The 15,457-nt window shown below is 40.4% G+C and overlaps 1 protein-coding gene across 2 annotated transcripts in view; it reads right to left on the bottom strand.

The window, feature by feature from the left end:
* Window positions 1-14,136, bottom strand: part of LOC116103566 (SLAM family member 5-like) — a 94,291-nt gene extending 80,155 nt beyond the window's left edge. For both annotated transcript variants that reach the window (XM_031389729.1, XM_031389739.1), the window contains exons 1-2: window positions 14,083-14,136; window positions 13,144-13,268 (exon numbers count right to left, since the gene is read on the bottom strand). In XM_031389729.1, coding sequence (XP_031245589.1) covers window positions 13,144-13,189 — 46 coding nt within the window. In that variant the 5' untranslated portion in view covers window positions 13,190-13,268; window positions 14,083-14,136. The remainder of the gene's footprint in view (window positions 1-13,143; window positions 13,269-14,082) is intronic.
* Window positions 14,137-15,457: the final 1,321 nt, after the last annotated feature.

The raw sequence follows: 15,457 nt of genomic DNA, 5'->3' as shown, positions 1-15,457 counted from the left end.
TTCTTGCATATTTAAGGGGAAAGTAACTGACTCCCCAAGAATCCCATTCACCACCATCGAGTCTGCATTTCTCCCCACTGCTTCAGACCCTGAGGATATAAATAGAAAACAGTAACCATGAAAATGTTGAACTGTCTTGTGTTCCTTTTCCTTTTGAGTTCCACTGAGGAACTTCCTCACACACTGCTCATCCTCTCTCTTGGGATTTTTTTCTTTCATTCTAGGTAGATTTCTGGGAGAAATGGAGTTGGGGTTTGGGTTGGTTTGAGACAGGTTTTCTTTGTGTAGTCCTGGCTCTCCCAGAACTTGCTTTGAAGACCAGGATAGCCTTGAACTCACAGAGATCCTTCTGCCTTTGCCTCCCAAGTGCTAGGATCAAAGGTATGCGCCACCACCACCTAGCCTACTCCTTAATGTGCAATGACAACCAAAATTTAGTTAAAAACCTGCCATGTTCCTGAATAAATACATGTGTTCATTCATAAATTAGTGAACTTAGCTTATTTTGTAAGTAGCTTCAAGAAAGTCTATGTAACAGTAGTTAACTCACTCAATAAGTGGTTAAACACCCATTGTGTGCCAAATACTCTTATGTAAGCTGTAAAGATAGAAGTGACCAGAAAAGATCCCCAAACCCACCAACTTAGGGGATAATTTCACCAGAGCCTGGGAGATTTTTGACTTTATCTTCCAAGGATAAAAACAAAAGTGTAACATTTGATTGATGACCATAGGAAAACAAAAACGAAAACCAAAACAAAGTACTGTCCCATACTTCATCAGCCCACATAGCCAAACACTCATCCCAAGTTCTTCTACCCCTGGCCAGATGGACAGGAAAAGGGACACACTTGAGATCTTGGACCTAGTGAAGGTTAATGGTCTTTGTTCCTTGAATACCTCCTAACATTTGGAGTTTAGGCATCTAGATAGACATGTTTTAATATAGCAAATCCCTCACTGAGATTCTTTAATGATCAATAGTGTTTGGGATTGTCATGGATGATACATGAAGTGTTCAATAAAGCATATGACTGGAAAATTGAGCAGTGAGAAAGGGTGGTAATCACAAACAACCAGCTGGGCTATTTTGATGTGAACTAGCTATGAGCAATCCCCAAAGGTCAAGCCATGTTTGCCACATAAATGGGTCCAGGTTAACCCTAAAGTTTGTACAGAATGCAAGTTCCTAAAATAAAAGGATTTATTAACCCAGTGTTGCTTTCCATTATGTCTGCCTTTCCCTTCAGCTCAGTACCGACAGCAGGATCCTAGGACTACTAAGGTGAACCTCTGTCCTTTCAGGTCAGTGGAAGCTTTGCCCTCAAGAGGAACATGCTGGTGATTTAGTTGGAATGGGCAAGCCAAGTCAACATGTTTTAGGGCATTACACATGGGATGGGGGAAATTAGGGACTACCAATAGTACTAACTTAATACTATGTTAGCTATGTTAGGACTACATGTCAGATGCTATGTTAGGACCACAGGGATAATAGGATACCAAGACAACCCCGAGGAGCCTATGGGACACAAAAGGTGCTATGATGAGTAGCAAGTGGAAGGGCAGCAAGAAGAAAACACAGAGAACATAAAGCTGTGATGATGTTGCCCCTGGCAGCCATAGTTTGCAGAAATCCCCAGCACCAATTGTCACTCTATAAATTATCTTACTGGGTTGATAGAGTTCACAAAGAGCACTTGCAATATCTTAGCTTATGTCTCAGGTATAGCACACAGAGAGGCTAAGCTCAAAGGATCCTGAACTTGGTTTTCTGGTACTGGGTGCCTTCCAAATACTTAATGGATTTTTAACAATTGGGCCTAAAGTTACTGTTTTGCACTGGGTCCTTCAAATTTTATAGCCAACCTGTGCCTCAGATCTACTCCATGTCTTATGGCTTTTTTGAATTCAGGTCCTATGGCTTAATGGTCATTCTATTCTTTGGGTTTAACTTAGGTGGGAGGTGCATCAGATACAGGACATCCAACTGTGACTATATTGTGTCACTAACTTCTCAAGTGTGGAGGCCATTTGCTAAGGCTGAGAGCTTCTCAGTATGGGAGCAAATGTGCAACCACAAGAGGTTGAATGTTGTGTCAGTTTCACAGCTATGACTGCAGCAAAGTCATTCAGGAAATGCTGGACTCTCAAAAAGCCCTCAAACAGGGTGGGTAAGAGTGGGTGAGGATGCTGCAGGGGAAGTGTTGCACGTAGCTCTTCAAACTACTGATATTGTTGCAAGAACTCTGACCTCTCTGAGAAAAAGCAGAACTTGATTTGTGAACTGCATTTGTCTGCTACGTTTAAAGCCATGAAAGCCCTCCTAGAGAGGTAGCTGTGAGACTGGGCATCTACTTACACACTAGGCAAACTCAAAAAAGTTACAAAACCGTTATCAGTTTATGCTAGCCCTATCCAGTGGCCCCATCAACTCCTCGAGAAGCAAATGATGCAACATGAGCAGAGGTGCTTTGTTAACTGGCAAAGTGTAATTAATATGAATCATTTCTAATTAATGTGAATCATTTCTGGTGTTGATCATGACCTACTGGTATGTGTATTTTAAATATTGCATGACCCTTCCCTATGACCAGTGATCAGTTATGCTGAGGCCATGTTGGACCCACTTAGAGCCTATCTATGGGATCATTCAAATAAAGCTCAGCTAGATGCTTCTAAGTCCTCTCCTTAGTGGATTTCAATCTACTTTTAAAAGCACTTTGGTTTTGAAAGAAATAATCTCTCTGTCAATGAACCTCAATATTTATTTTTCTACATGCTATAAAGACTCAAATGTCATATCACTGGAGGGAACATTAGCAAAATCCAATTTTGGAGAGAGCTTATGCCACAAAGATATCTTGAAAGAAGGCTAAGATTTGCATGTCATGCATGAGGCCCCAAGTTTGAACTTCAGGGGAATTAATCCCAAGTTGGGGAAATAAGACACATGTATAAAATTTTCCTTTGCAATATGAAATGAGAAATCCTTGGGTTCTGAATTGAAATTTCACAAGCTTTGATGTCAATTGAATCTAGATTGTAATTATGAGGGAGTAGTTATGTGTATATGTGTATGAGAGAGAGATAGAGGGGGAGAGGGAGAGAAAGAGAGAGAGAAGAAGAGAGAGAGACACTGGAGGGCAGATACAGAGAAAGAACTAGAAATATAAATTAGGCTAGGATTTGGTGCAGTCTTAAATTTGAGTTATCCTATATGTGGAGGATCTACTAAAGTTTTATGAATTAAGATTAAAATGGTGTGTTGGGGTAATCTTAATAGAGTAATGCTTTGTAGAAAGAAAAAGAAGCTTTGGTAATAGAGAAAACAGATATGCCATAAAGAAACAAGAGAGAACTTAATGAGGCTAATGTCATTACTCGGGTATGAACCAAGCAGGATATGATACGAATGGCAAGGAAGGGCTGAGTTTGAGAGATAGTGCAAGGAGGGGCAATGAGGAAATGGGCACCTAGTAACCTTTACTTGTCCTGCTATTTGATTTTAGCTTTTTCTCTGTATCAGTTAAAAATTGATAGTACAAAACAGATAGGCAGGAAAGCTGTCAAATGGAAGAGATGAGGTTGTGTTAGAACTGTCGAATCTGAGATGACATTGGTCCACCTAAGTAAGCAGTTGAAAGGAAGCCTTCTTCCTTCCAAGGAGAAAGTATGGTCTAGGGGTATTGTCAGATGGCAGAGTGGCAACAGAACCTGATAGCTATTTTCCAATATTTGTTTTTGTCTTCATCATAATGACAGAACACTTGATGGTTAAAAGGACAAATGACCACCAGAATAGACTACACAATCCTTTCTGTTATTAGTAAAGTGTGATCATGCTGCGAAGTTCAGGCCAACAGAATAGAAGTAAAGGTAACACATACGCCTCTAATGTCTTTTGGAAGGGGAAAATTGCTGTCTCTCCTCTCTCTCTCTCTCTCTCTCTCTCTCTCTCTCTCTCTCTCTCTCTCCTCTCTCTCTCTCTCTTTATGTTTTATTTTGACATTGTAGCTGGACCTCTGAGAAATGTTAGGAATCATAACAAGAAAGCCAAGTACTGAGGTTGGTGATGTAGAAAAATTCAAGTCAGGAAATGTAAGGCTTAGGTCTGGAGCTGAGCCTGTGAGCAGTGTCCATGGTAACAGAAGAAATATCAAAACGATACACAAAGCAAATAAGTATACCAAGTGTCAAAAGCATTATCAACAAGAAACCTACTGTGGTCTCAAGGAGGGATTGTCTGTGATATAATGTTCATAGTGTTCAAGTGAGACAAAGGCTGAAAATAGCTCTCTTTGTTTGTTTGTGTTGTTTTTTCAAGACAGGGTTTCTCTGAGTAGCTTTGGCTGTCCTGGAACTCACTCTGTAGAACAGGCTGGCCTCGAACTAGGAAATCTGCCTGCCTCTGCCTCCCAAGTGCTAGGATTAATGGCATGCCCCACCACCGCCTGGCTTAGAAACAGCTACTAAGTTTATGTGTTTGGGAATAGTATTGATGATCCTTGAGATTGAGAGCATGGGAGACAATCCAATAGATGCCAGATTATCCTTGGTGGGGAGGTGGAAGGGACATGGATTTGAGCCACGTGGGTCTGTGTTCATTTGATGAGCCTTTAACTTAAGTTTCCTACAATATGAACCATGAAACATCTTTTCCAAAGAACCATTATCAGGTATCACAGAAGTTGCTTAAAACATAGTAAACATATACTGTAGAAAAACTTAAAGTGAAAGATAATCATTCTTGATGGCCTTGAAACCTTCAGTCATGTGGAAGATGAGACCAGCCTCTAAGAATAAGAAGATAGAATGTATTCCAATGGTGTATAAACATGTTAGATTCAGGTGTATTTGAACCTACTACCATAGTCTTGAAAAAAAATTATTGAAATCCAATGATCCTTAACTCTTGATTTCAAAACGTGGATAACAAATAAAGTGCAATGAAATAGCACTTATTGGTGTCTGGATGGCACATGTAAGTGGTGGTTTCAATTACTTTGATGCAAATAAAAGTTGAGACACGGTTTTATAAGCTAACAAGAAATTGATGAAGCAGACTAAAGAGTTGCAGAAACCTTAGGATCCAAGCAAAGAAGAAGTGTCTCAGAGCTACATCATCTGACTTGCCTTGTTTCCCAACTTCCACGATGCAGACCAGAAATGGGAAGAGGAAGACCAGGCCATGCTATGAAAGGAGAAACAAAGACTAGAAAAGGCTTCCACCGATGCAGATGTGAATGATGTGTGTTCAGATTCCAATGCTGTGGCAGAAGCTGTAGCACAAATCAAAGAAGGACCAATTTAGTTCATAGTCACTTGGCTCCACAGCTGTCATCTTGGGGCAAGATGGAACACCATGGCAAGGAGCATGTGACAGAGGCTAGCTTTTCCCCTCATGGTACCCAGGAAGCAGAGAAAGAACAGAGTGGTCTGGAAACAAGGTCTCCCTTTCTACAGCATAACTTCCAGTAATTCGTGTCTCCTGATTAGACCCCCATCTCCTAGTTTCCATCACTTCCTATTATGGTCATCTGATGTTGTGTATATCAGAGGATTATCCCACTGGTAAAGTTAGAACCTTTGTAATGGATCACTTCCCAAACCCTATTAGATACAAAGTAAGCCTTCATCATATGAGATTTGTGGGGTAGGGCAGATATGCCATATTCAAACTACAATACATGGTACAGTCTGTTTGCAGTACAGATCTTTTGGTAGCTCTGAGGAAGAGGGAATCTGGAGCAGAGATGGTAGGATGTCATCAGTATGGATGGAGCACAGTGGACAGACTCTGTAAGAGGCAGCCTTGCTCTGCGTTTCATCAGACAATATATTCCGTGTCTATAGGTGGACTTGACAAATACACATTCCACGAATAAGTAGTTCCCAAAAGCTGCTATTGGGATCAGACAATAGAGATGCTTAGGAAAGAGAATTTAAAAGGATAAACAAATAGGAAAGTGTCAGGAAATCACCTGAATTTGAGAACTTGATGGGCTAGTAGGTCTCTAGCTGGACAGAGGACAATTTCTTGTGGCTCTTCTTAGACTCTGTGAAGAGCACACACTATCTCCCTGGGGCTTGGGAAGCTACATGGTCTCCCATCATAGAGATCACCATCATCCTTGTTCTGCCAGATTAGAGCTCAGTCATTGTCTTCCCATTCATTCTCTTCCCTGATAGCCATATAGACCATGGGCACTTCACCTCAGAACATCTGTGTGCTCTGTTCTCTTTTCTCACGAGATTCTCCACACTCCTGTAACCATATATAGGTCTAGTCAAAAAGAGTTGTCCTGACTGTCACTGCTCTAGAGGCAGGGGGGCCTGGGAGAACAGAGCCTAAAAATGGGCGGACTAAAGTCTCATATAATAGCTAACTTCATTCAGACCCTCAGATAATTTACATTCTGAGTGTTGAGAAAGGTCCTCATATAAGCAATGCTCACATGAGTTCAAACTATATACAATCACAAGAACAAGCTGTGCATGACTGAATGACTAAAGCAAAGGCAATGGGTTCCTTAGCTTTACAATAACTCTGATGACAACACTGACCTCATAACTAAATAAGCCAATATCTGTGAGCTTGCATATCCTGACCACTATGTCGTTTCTTAAATACAAAACCAATAAGAGGCCAGAGGATGCCTCAGTCTGTCAAGTAATTGCTTTGTAAGCATGATGACTTGAATTCATATCTATAGCACACATTTGTATCCCCAGCATCATGGGAGGCTTGGGGTGGGGAAGAGACAGGGAGATTCCTGAAAGCTCATTGGCCAGCAAACCTAGATGAATCAGGGAAATCCAGGTTCAATTAGAGAACATGCCTTAAAAATCATAAGGTAGAGAGGAATTAAGGAAGAAATTATGTGTTGACCTCTGACCTCCTAATGCAAGTGCACACATATGCACCTGCATGCACATAGGCATATCCCCCTACACACACACATACATGCACACACATATGCACAGCACACACTTACTCATAAATACCCCCAAACAAACATTGTTGAAGGGACTATAATAATACAGTAGACCACTCTGAAGGAAATAAAGAAGTGTTGGGACATTGGAGTGAGGCAGGGTGGCCGTAGGGGAGGATGTAACAGAGAGGAAGCAGGGACGGTTGAACTGTTGCTTAACACCCACTGTTTCTTCATGAGTCTTCAAATAAGTATTTCTTGTTCTTGTTCATTTTTGGGGAGTGTGGTAGTAGCTAAATTACCTTGTTTTTTTCTTTTTGTTCTCCAGCACACAGTTAACCATGTGGCTAGAAGCTCCTTCCATATCTGAGATCAGGGAGAATGAACAGAGATAGCTTGAGTATTCAATACTGAAAGAAGAGTTGTAATTAATTGAAAATAAGTCAAGAGCGGTTTGCGAGCAACCAGGAATGAAGGGGCTGGGCAGCAGGATTCCTGTGTCACTCTCCATCATTATAGAAACTCTGAGTCACAGTTGTTTTGTTTTCTTTTTAGAAACCTACAGCACTCTACAACGAGAGCTGCGATCTTCCCTTATTAGTGTTTTTTTTATATTAGCATATAATTAAACTTTGAATAAAACAAAACTCACTTGACCTCTGAGCGTCTATGTATTAATGTTTTCTCCTGAAAACGAGTATTTTAATTCTATCTACCTTATAGAGCATCATGGTATGGAACAAAGTAATAATTGTGGTGGAGGGCTTAGAATTATGTCAGACAAATAGTGATCCTTCATTTTTGGTTAATTTTTGCTATTATTGGTGGGAGATAGGACAAAAGATCAAAGGGCAAGGTTGATTAGATAGATGCAGGAATGTGAGAGTAAAGGAAAATAATCAGAAAAGGAAAGCAAAGTTTTGTAGAGAGAACAGGAAAGGAGCAAGGTGATTGACTTGTCTGTCTTGTGTCCCTGGAAACTACCTGGCCCTAGGACACATGGAAGACAGTCAGAGTTCACAAAACCATGAGATAGTTGAATCAGAGCATAAGACTGTAAATTTTGGTTTTGAAAAAGCTTTTCCAGCCCGAAGAAGTCATGAGTTCTTCGTCTCCAACTTCCCTGGTATCAGTGATAGCAGGGAAATTTAGAGTTCTACATACAGTTCTCCTCAGCCCACTCTTCCACTGCTCTGATGCTGGGAAGGGGTAGAAAAGCAATATAGAACTCCATGTTCAGCACAGAATGGAAGGGACCAGTCCACCAGGGATGGCAGCAGGAGGATCTAGAGCTCACTGTACCCTTAGGAAGTATCTGCAATAGTCCTTAAGAGGGGAAACATTACACTTAGGGTGATGGGCACTTCTGAGTTCTTTGGGAAAAGGCCCCATTTGTCACTTTGAGGATCCCTGACAAAATGAATATGTCATCCCTGGTTTCCTTTTAGAACCCTACCACTCTGTACTCAAACTCGAACAGCTACCATCTTTCTGCCTTTTTAGCTTCCTTGGACCATTACACAAAAAAACAAAGTCCTGCCTAGGATCTCTGTACAACAGAGCCAGGACCCTTCCTAGTAAAGCACAAAACACAAGTGTGAAGCACACAGCAATAGAATTTGCTAGAATATACAGGTGTTTGAGGCAGGCTCTCACTATGTATGGAGGGCTGGACTTGAACTCCCTATGTAGACTAGAATGGTCTGGAGTTCACTGCCTCTATCTCTTATGTACTACACTGGGCTAATAGTTTTTTCAAAGATGTACTATATTCAGACACACACACACAGAGACACAGCACACACTCCACCTCTATCTTCAAAAACAACAACAAAACAGTAACAGGAATCAACAGTCATTGGTCACTGACTTATCTCAATATCCCTGGCCTCAGTTCTCCCCATAAAAACACACGGGGTAACAGAATGGTTGTGAAAACAGGATCTATCCTTCTGTTGCATCCAAAACATGAAGAAATGGTTCAATATATTAAAAAAAAATCAATACATGTAATATAGTATATAAAGAAATGAATGAAAAACCCACATGATCATCTCATTAGATGCAAAACAAGCCTATGACAGAAGACTTCATGATAAAAGTCCTGGAGATATTAAAGATACAAGGGACATACATCAACATAATAAAGGCAGTTCCAACAAGCCCATAGCCAATATCAAATTAAACGGGGAGAAACTCAAACCAATTCCACTAAAATCAGGAACTAGGCAAGCTCCATACCTAAGCAACAAGGATCTGAAGGAGATCAAGGGGATAAAAATTGATAAGGAAGAATTCAAAGAATCTTTATCTGCAGATGATGTGATAGCATTCATAAGTGACCCTAAAAATTCTACCTGAAAAATTCTACAACTGATAAACACTTTCATTGACGTAGCTAGATACAGAATTAACTCATAAAAATCATAGCTAATCTATATGCAAACTACAATGGGACTATGGAAAAAAAATCCAGGAAACAACACCTTTCACAATAGGCTCAAATTATATAAAATATCTTGTGGTAACTCTAACTAAGCAAGTGAAAAAGTTGGATGATAAAAATTTAAGTCTTTTAAGAAAGAAATAGAAGCAAATATCAGAAGATGGAAAGATCCTCCATGCTCCTAGACCAGTAGGATTAACATAGTAAAAAAAAAAAAAAAAAAAAAAAAAAAAAAAAAAAAAAAAAACCGTCTTACCTAAAGCATTCTACAAAGTCAATTCAATCCCCACTAAGATCCAACAAGATTCTTCAAAGATCTTGATGGGACAATTATCAATTTCATATGAAAAAAACAAACAAAAAAACAGAATAGCTAAAACCAATTCTGAACAGTAAAAAAAATTGCTGGAGGTCTCAGCTTGCTGATCTCAAGTAATATTACAAAGCTATAGTAAGAAAATAGCATGGTACAAAACATGGTATTAAAAGCAGACACGTTGATCAGTCTAATTGAACAGAAAACCCAGGCATAAATCCACAGGCCTATGGATATTTTTTTAAATAAACTAGAAACACACATTGGAAAACAGCATCTTCAACAAATGGTGCTGGTAAAACGGGATGCCTGTGTGTAAAAGATTGCAAAGAGATCCGTACTTATCATCCTGACTCAAATGCAAATGGATCAAAGACCTCAACATAAAAACTGATAGAATGATGGGGCACACCCTTGTACTCATTGGCTCAGGAGAAGACTTCTTGAATAGAACACTGGAGGTGCAGGCAGTAAGATCGACAATTAATAAACGGGACTTCATGAAACTGAAAAGCTTCTGTAAGGCAGAGCACATTGTCATTCAGACAAAATGGCAGCCTACAGAATAGGAAAAGATTTTACCAACTCTACATTTGATAGAGGACTAATATCTAAAATACATAAAGAACTCAAGAAGCTAGATATCAAGAACCAAATAACCCAATTTAAAAATGGAGATACATATCTAAACAGAGAATTCTCAATAGAGGAAACTCAAGTGGCTGAGAAATACTTAATGTTCAACATCCTTAGCCATCAGGGAAATACAAACCAAAATTATTTTGAGATTTCATTCCACACTTGTCACAATGGCTAAGATCCATAACACAAGTGACTTAAAGTCTACAAAATGGACTTAGTCCATTTTGGACTAAGGGAAACACTCATTTGTTGCTGGTGGGAGTGCAAATTTGTATAGTCACTATGGAAATTGATGTGGCCATTCCTCAGAAAGTTGAGAGTCAGTCTACCCCAAGACCCATCTATACCACTCATGGGCACATACTGACAAGATGCTTCATACGAATACAGACACACTTGCTTAACCATGCTCATGGCTGCTTTATTCATAATAGCCCCAAATGAAAAACAATCCATATGTCTGTTCACAGAAGAATGTGAAAAGACACTGAAGTACATGTATGCAATGGAGTATTACTCTCTCATAATGAGATTTGCAGGCAAATGGATGGAACTAGAAGAAAAAAAAAACATCCTAAGTGAGGTAACCCAAACCTAGAAAAGTAAATATGCTACGTATTCACTTATATATGGATATTAGTCATTAAATAAAGGTTTATCCACCTCCATTCCATACACCCAGAGAGGATAGGTATAGAGTAAGGGTCAAAAGGAGACACATGGATCTCCCTCGAAGGGGAAATAGAATAAATTTATGGATGGACTGAGGACAAGAGGGAACAGGAACATGACAGGAGGAACAGGTAGGGAGATAGGGTTGAAGGAGAAAATGTAGGGAGAGACACCTGAATTCTGGTCAGGTGGGCAATGAGTTGGCGGATGACAAACAGACTCAAGACACAAGGGTGTGGTGAATCTGAATGTATTTGTGTAAGGTGAGAATCAGGCTTAAATACCATACAGCAAACAGGGCAGATGTCAAGAGTCACATAGGCAGGTGTGGGTTACAGCAGGGGATGCAAGACTGAAGTCACGTAGGCAGGTGACCACCACACCAAGGCCAGCAGGGGCTGGTAGATAGGTGTGAAGCAGGAGGAAGAGGAGTGGAACTCTCCCTGTTTAGGCATATTCCTAGGCTAATTCTCTGACTCTGCTGAAGGCAATGACCAGGAGGTTTCAATCTAGCATTTCCTGCTAATTCTCTGGATCTAGCTCGGGGCAGGCAGTGAGGAGTTCTGACCTCACACTTTTAGCTAATGTCCTTGAGTGAGGGAAACCCTTACTTTGAGAGCAATTGCAAGCTATGGACAGCTTGATATTAAACTAGGATAGTTGGAAACATTATGCCAGCCAGGAGACAATGCCCAATCTTAACCATTTATGAATCATTTCTTGGGGTACCTTTATGCCTAATTATGAGGCCATGTTTATGATTGGAAAGACTAATCTGGAACACGTCTGAGTTAGGGGATACCAGCGACTAGTCTGAAATCCAGGAGGCATGGAACCCCTTTTGGGGTCTTATTGCCTCTATCCTTTATCAGGATTTTATCCCCGATATTTTGGATGTGACTGGAGTAGACAAGTGTGCGTAGCACCATTCCTCACACTGCTTGGGTGACCCAGAGACTAGATAGCCCAGAGATCCAGCATAAAACCAAACACTCTGGTCTTAATTTTAAAAGTATCAAAAAAACAAAAATGACTCCTAATGGTATTCTGCTATACTCATAGATCAGTGTCTTTTTCAGCCATCATTAGAGAGGCTTCCTCCTGCAGCAGAGGGGAGCAATACAGAGACCAGCAGCCAGTCATTATGTAGAGAGAGGGAGTCTCTGGAACCCACAACTCAACCAAACCTCTCCCATCAGAGCTCAGGGAACCCCAGAGAATAGGAAGCAGAAAGAGTATAAGAGCCAGAAGTGGTGGAGTGATCCAGAGTCACAAAGCCCTCTGAGTCAAATAATCAGGGCTTATATGAACTCTGAAACAGCAAGCACAGGACCCACATGGCTCTGCCCCAGGTTTTAGCTTAGTATTTTTATGAGATTCCTGAGTGTGTGTAGGAGTGGGTCTTGTGTCTGCTCTTGGGCTCTTTTCCTTCTGTGGACTATGTTGTCCAGCCACAGTGGGATGGTTTTGGTATATTCACATTATATTTTATTTTGACATGTTTGTTTGTTATTTAGAAGCCAGTTCCTTTCTAATGAGGGACAGAAAGTGCATAGATCTAGAGGGGAGAGGAGGTGGAGAGGAACTGGAAGGAGTTTGGGGGAGAGGAAACTGTAACCAGGAGATATGGTATGAAAAAGCTTCTGTTTTCAAAGACTGAGGGGAAAAGATGAGAAAAAGAAACTACCGTTTTCCATTCTGTGACTCCAGTGACCAGAATTAATTAACAACCCAACAAATATTTACTAAGTGCCTACTATGTCCCAAACATACACAGATAACATCAGTTAAGACGAGAGAGTTAAATGAACAGATGGAAATACAAAAGGAAAATCAAGCTGAAATGATGCTGGAAAGAAGACTCTTAGCCCACATAAACAGTGCAGCAACCCAAAGGACAATAGGAAGAGGAGAGACCAGGAGTTGAAGGCATAGCTAGGAACTGGGACAGCAAGTGAAAGAAGACTGGTTTAATGCAGTGAAGCACATTGCGTGGGTCTTAAGTTCTTCCTGTATTTCAGTAGTTTGAGTATAATATGAACAGAAAGCCCAGGATGTTCTGCTGCAAGTAGATCAAAGGGACACGTCTCTGCCCTCCCGTGCAAATCCTCACAAGGTTCAGAACTCACAGGTTTGCAGGCAAAGGAACCAGATCCACAGATGGCGCTGGGCCATGTCCAGTCAGACCACAGTCTTCTGGGGATAAAGAACTGATCTGACACCTGGTCTCAGTTCAAGTTGGTGTTTCCGGGGGCTAGAGAGAGGAAGTGTGAGCTGGTTCAGAAACCTACCTACTAGTGCTTTCCATCATACGACTACAGTGCCTGTCAATTATTCATTATCCAACAAACATTTATTAAGTGCCTACTATGTGCCAGACATACCATGGATGTTGATAATATCAGTAGGTATAAAGTAACTGGTTGACTTCCCTTTGTGGAGTTTATATCCACTATAGAGGGATTGATAATTATATAGGAATTCACTTAGTGGTCATATATACTGCAGAAGGAAGAAATGCAGGGGCCTCAGAGGGTGGAGGCATGTACTCCAGGCTAGGGTGAGTTGGGGGAGATTTCTGAAAGGAATTAACAATTTAGCTGAGACGAATATGTAGAGTGAATTAGTATTTTTCGGCAAAGGGTTAATTGTATTTTGAATCTGAAAAATAAGCCATATTCTTTGAGTTCAGTGTCTCCATGTTTGCATCATTGCCTCCTGCCCACTGGCTCCATAAAGTCAGCACCTGTAATGGCAGAGCTTGCTATATCCCTCCCACTGACCCACCATCACGTACTTAAGTTAACTCCCCCACTTATGAACCAGCACCAGTTGTCTGGACAACTGAACTGCCTGGAGCCCCTAGTGAGACAAGACCAGCTAAGCTGAGAGAACACCAAGACCCACTCTGGACTCTCAGTGCAGGTGTGTCAAATTCCAAAAGGCAGACACACATTTCCACCAGATAGCAAGCCAAAGATAGAGCCGAAGATGGCTCTGAAGGCAGAGCCAGAGCCAAACTAGATCCAGAGTAGAAGACCTTGCCAGAGCATAAATCAGATACAAACCTTAGAGCCGATCCAGAAAGGTGCTCACCATTAGAGAAAACAGGAAGAATGGTCAGTCACAGAGGAACTCTAAACATCGAAACAGGTTTGTAGGAACCAGAAAAGGAGCATGAGAGACGCCACATAACACGCAACAGTCAATCGGCCTGTTCCTGGTAGTGACTGTTATTGAGGATGGAATCCTACTCTCAGAGGAAGATTAGAGAGACGGAGCTCAGTACCCTAAGCACAGAAGGCAATGACGTCTAAACTGTACTATAACTCTGTTACATTGGAAATAGGCAATGAAACAAGAAAATTGACTCCAGGGAAATTAACATTGACACCTGAGCTGAGAGCTACACTGTAAAATCACATATCACAAACACACACTTAAACACGCACACACACACACACTCACACATGCACACACAAAAATTAAAATAACTTGTGTTGGAGAGATGACTCAGTAGTTAGCAAGGTCCACACTTCCAGAGGCCCTGATATTGATTCCCAGCACCTACAACTGTCTGAAACTCCCATTTCAGGGGATCAAACACTCTCTTCTGACCTCAGAAGGCACTGCACACATATGGTGCACAGACATACATACAAACAATCATACGTGTAAAATAATAATAAACAGAACCCGTATTTCCTTAAGCTACACACCCCAGAGTGGTGTCTCTCAATCGAAGTGACTTAGAAATAAATTTCAATAGAGTCATTATGAATATGTTCTTATTTTTGACATGTTCAAAGATATGAAGGCCTGCTTAAAGGAATGAAAGTAGACATGAATAAATAGCTTAATGAAATAGGGAGCTAATTGTTAGATATGAAATTGGAATTAAATAAAGAGATGCAAATACAAAAGAAAAATCAAACTGAGTTGATGCTATAAATGACAAGCTTAAGAAAAATAAACAGGCAGTGTAAATATGCAGTCTAAAACTTCTGCAAAGTAACAGGGATTGAAGTTATAGTGAGGAACTGAGATATTAGGTCAAAGGTAATGACTGCCTTAATAAATAAGCATGTAAAATGTGTGATATACTTAGGATACAATGGAAAGACCAAATTTATGATTTATGGCATAGAAGAAGTTGAATTGCATGCCAAAGGTGTAGAAAATATTTTCCACAAAATCATAGTAAAAATAGTTCCACGTTTACAGAAATAATGGCCTATCATGTATAAAAGATACACAGATAACCAAATAGACATGAATAGAAAAAATATTTCTTCCATGTTATATCACACTTAAAACACTCAGTACATGCCAATGAAGGTGTACTGATGTGTGCAATACACTGAAGAAATTAAAGAAGACACCAGGAGATGGTAAAAACCTCTCATATTCACAGATCAAAGAGTTAATCTTGTGAAAATGGTC

Source organism: Mastomys coucha, unplaced genomic scaffold (assembly GCF_008632895.1).
Source record: "Mastomys coucha isolate ucsf_1 unplaced genomic scaffold, UCSF_Mcou_1 pScaffold1, whole genome shotgun sequence".
In the NCBI taxonomy this organism is placed as follows: Eukaryota; Metazoa; Chordata; class Mammalia; order Rodentia; family Muridae; genus Mastomys; species Mastomys coucha.
The sequence above is the reverse complement of the archived record's forward strand: the minus strand, read 5'-3'. Positions and strand labels throughout refer to the sequence as shown.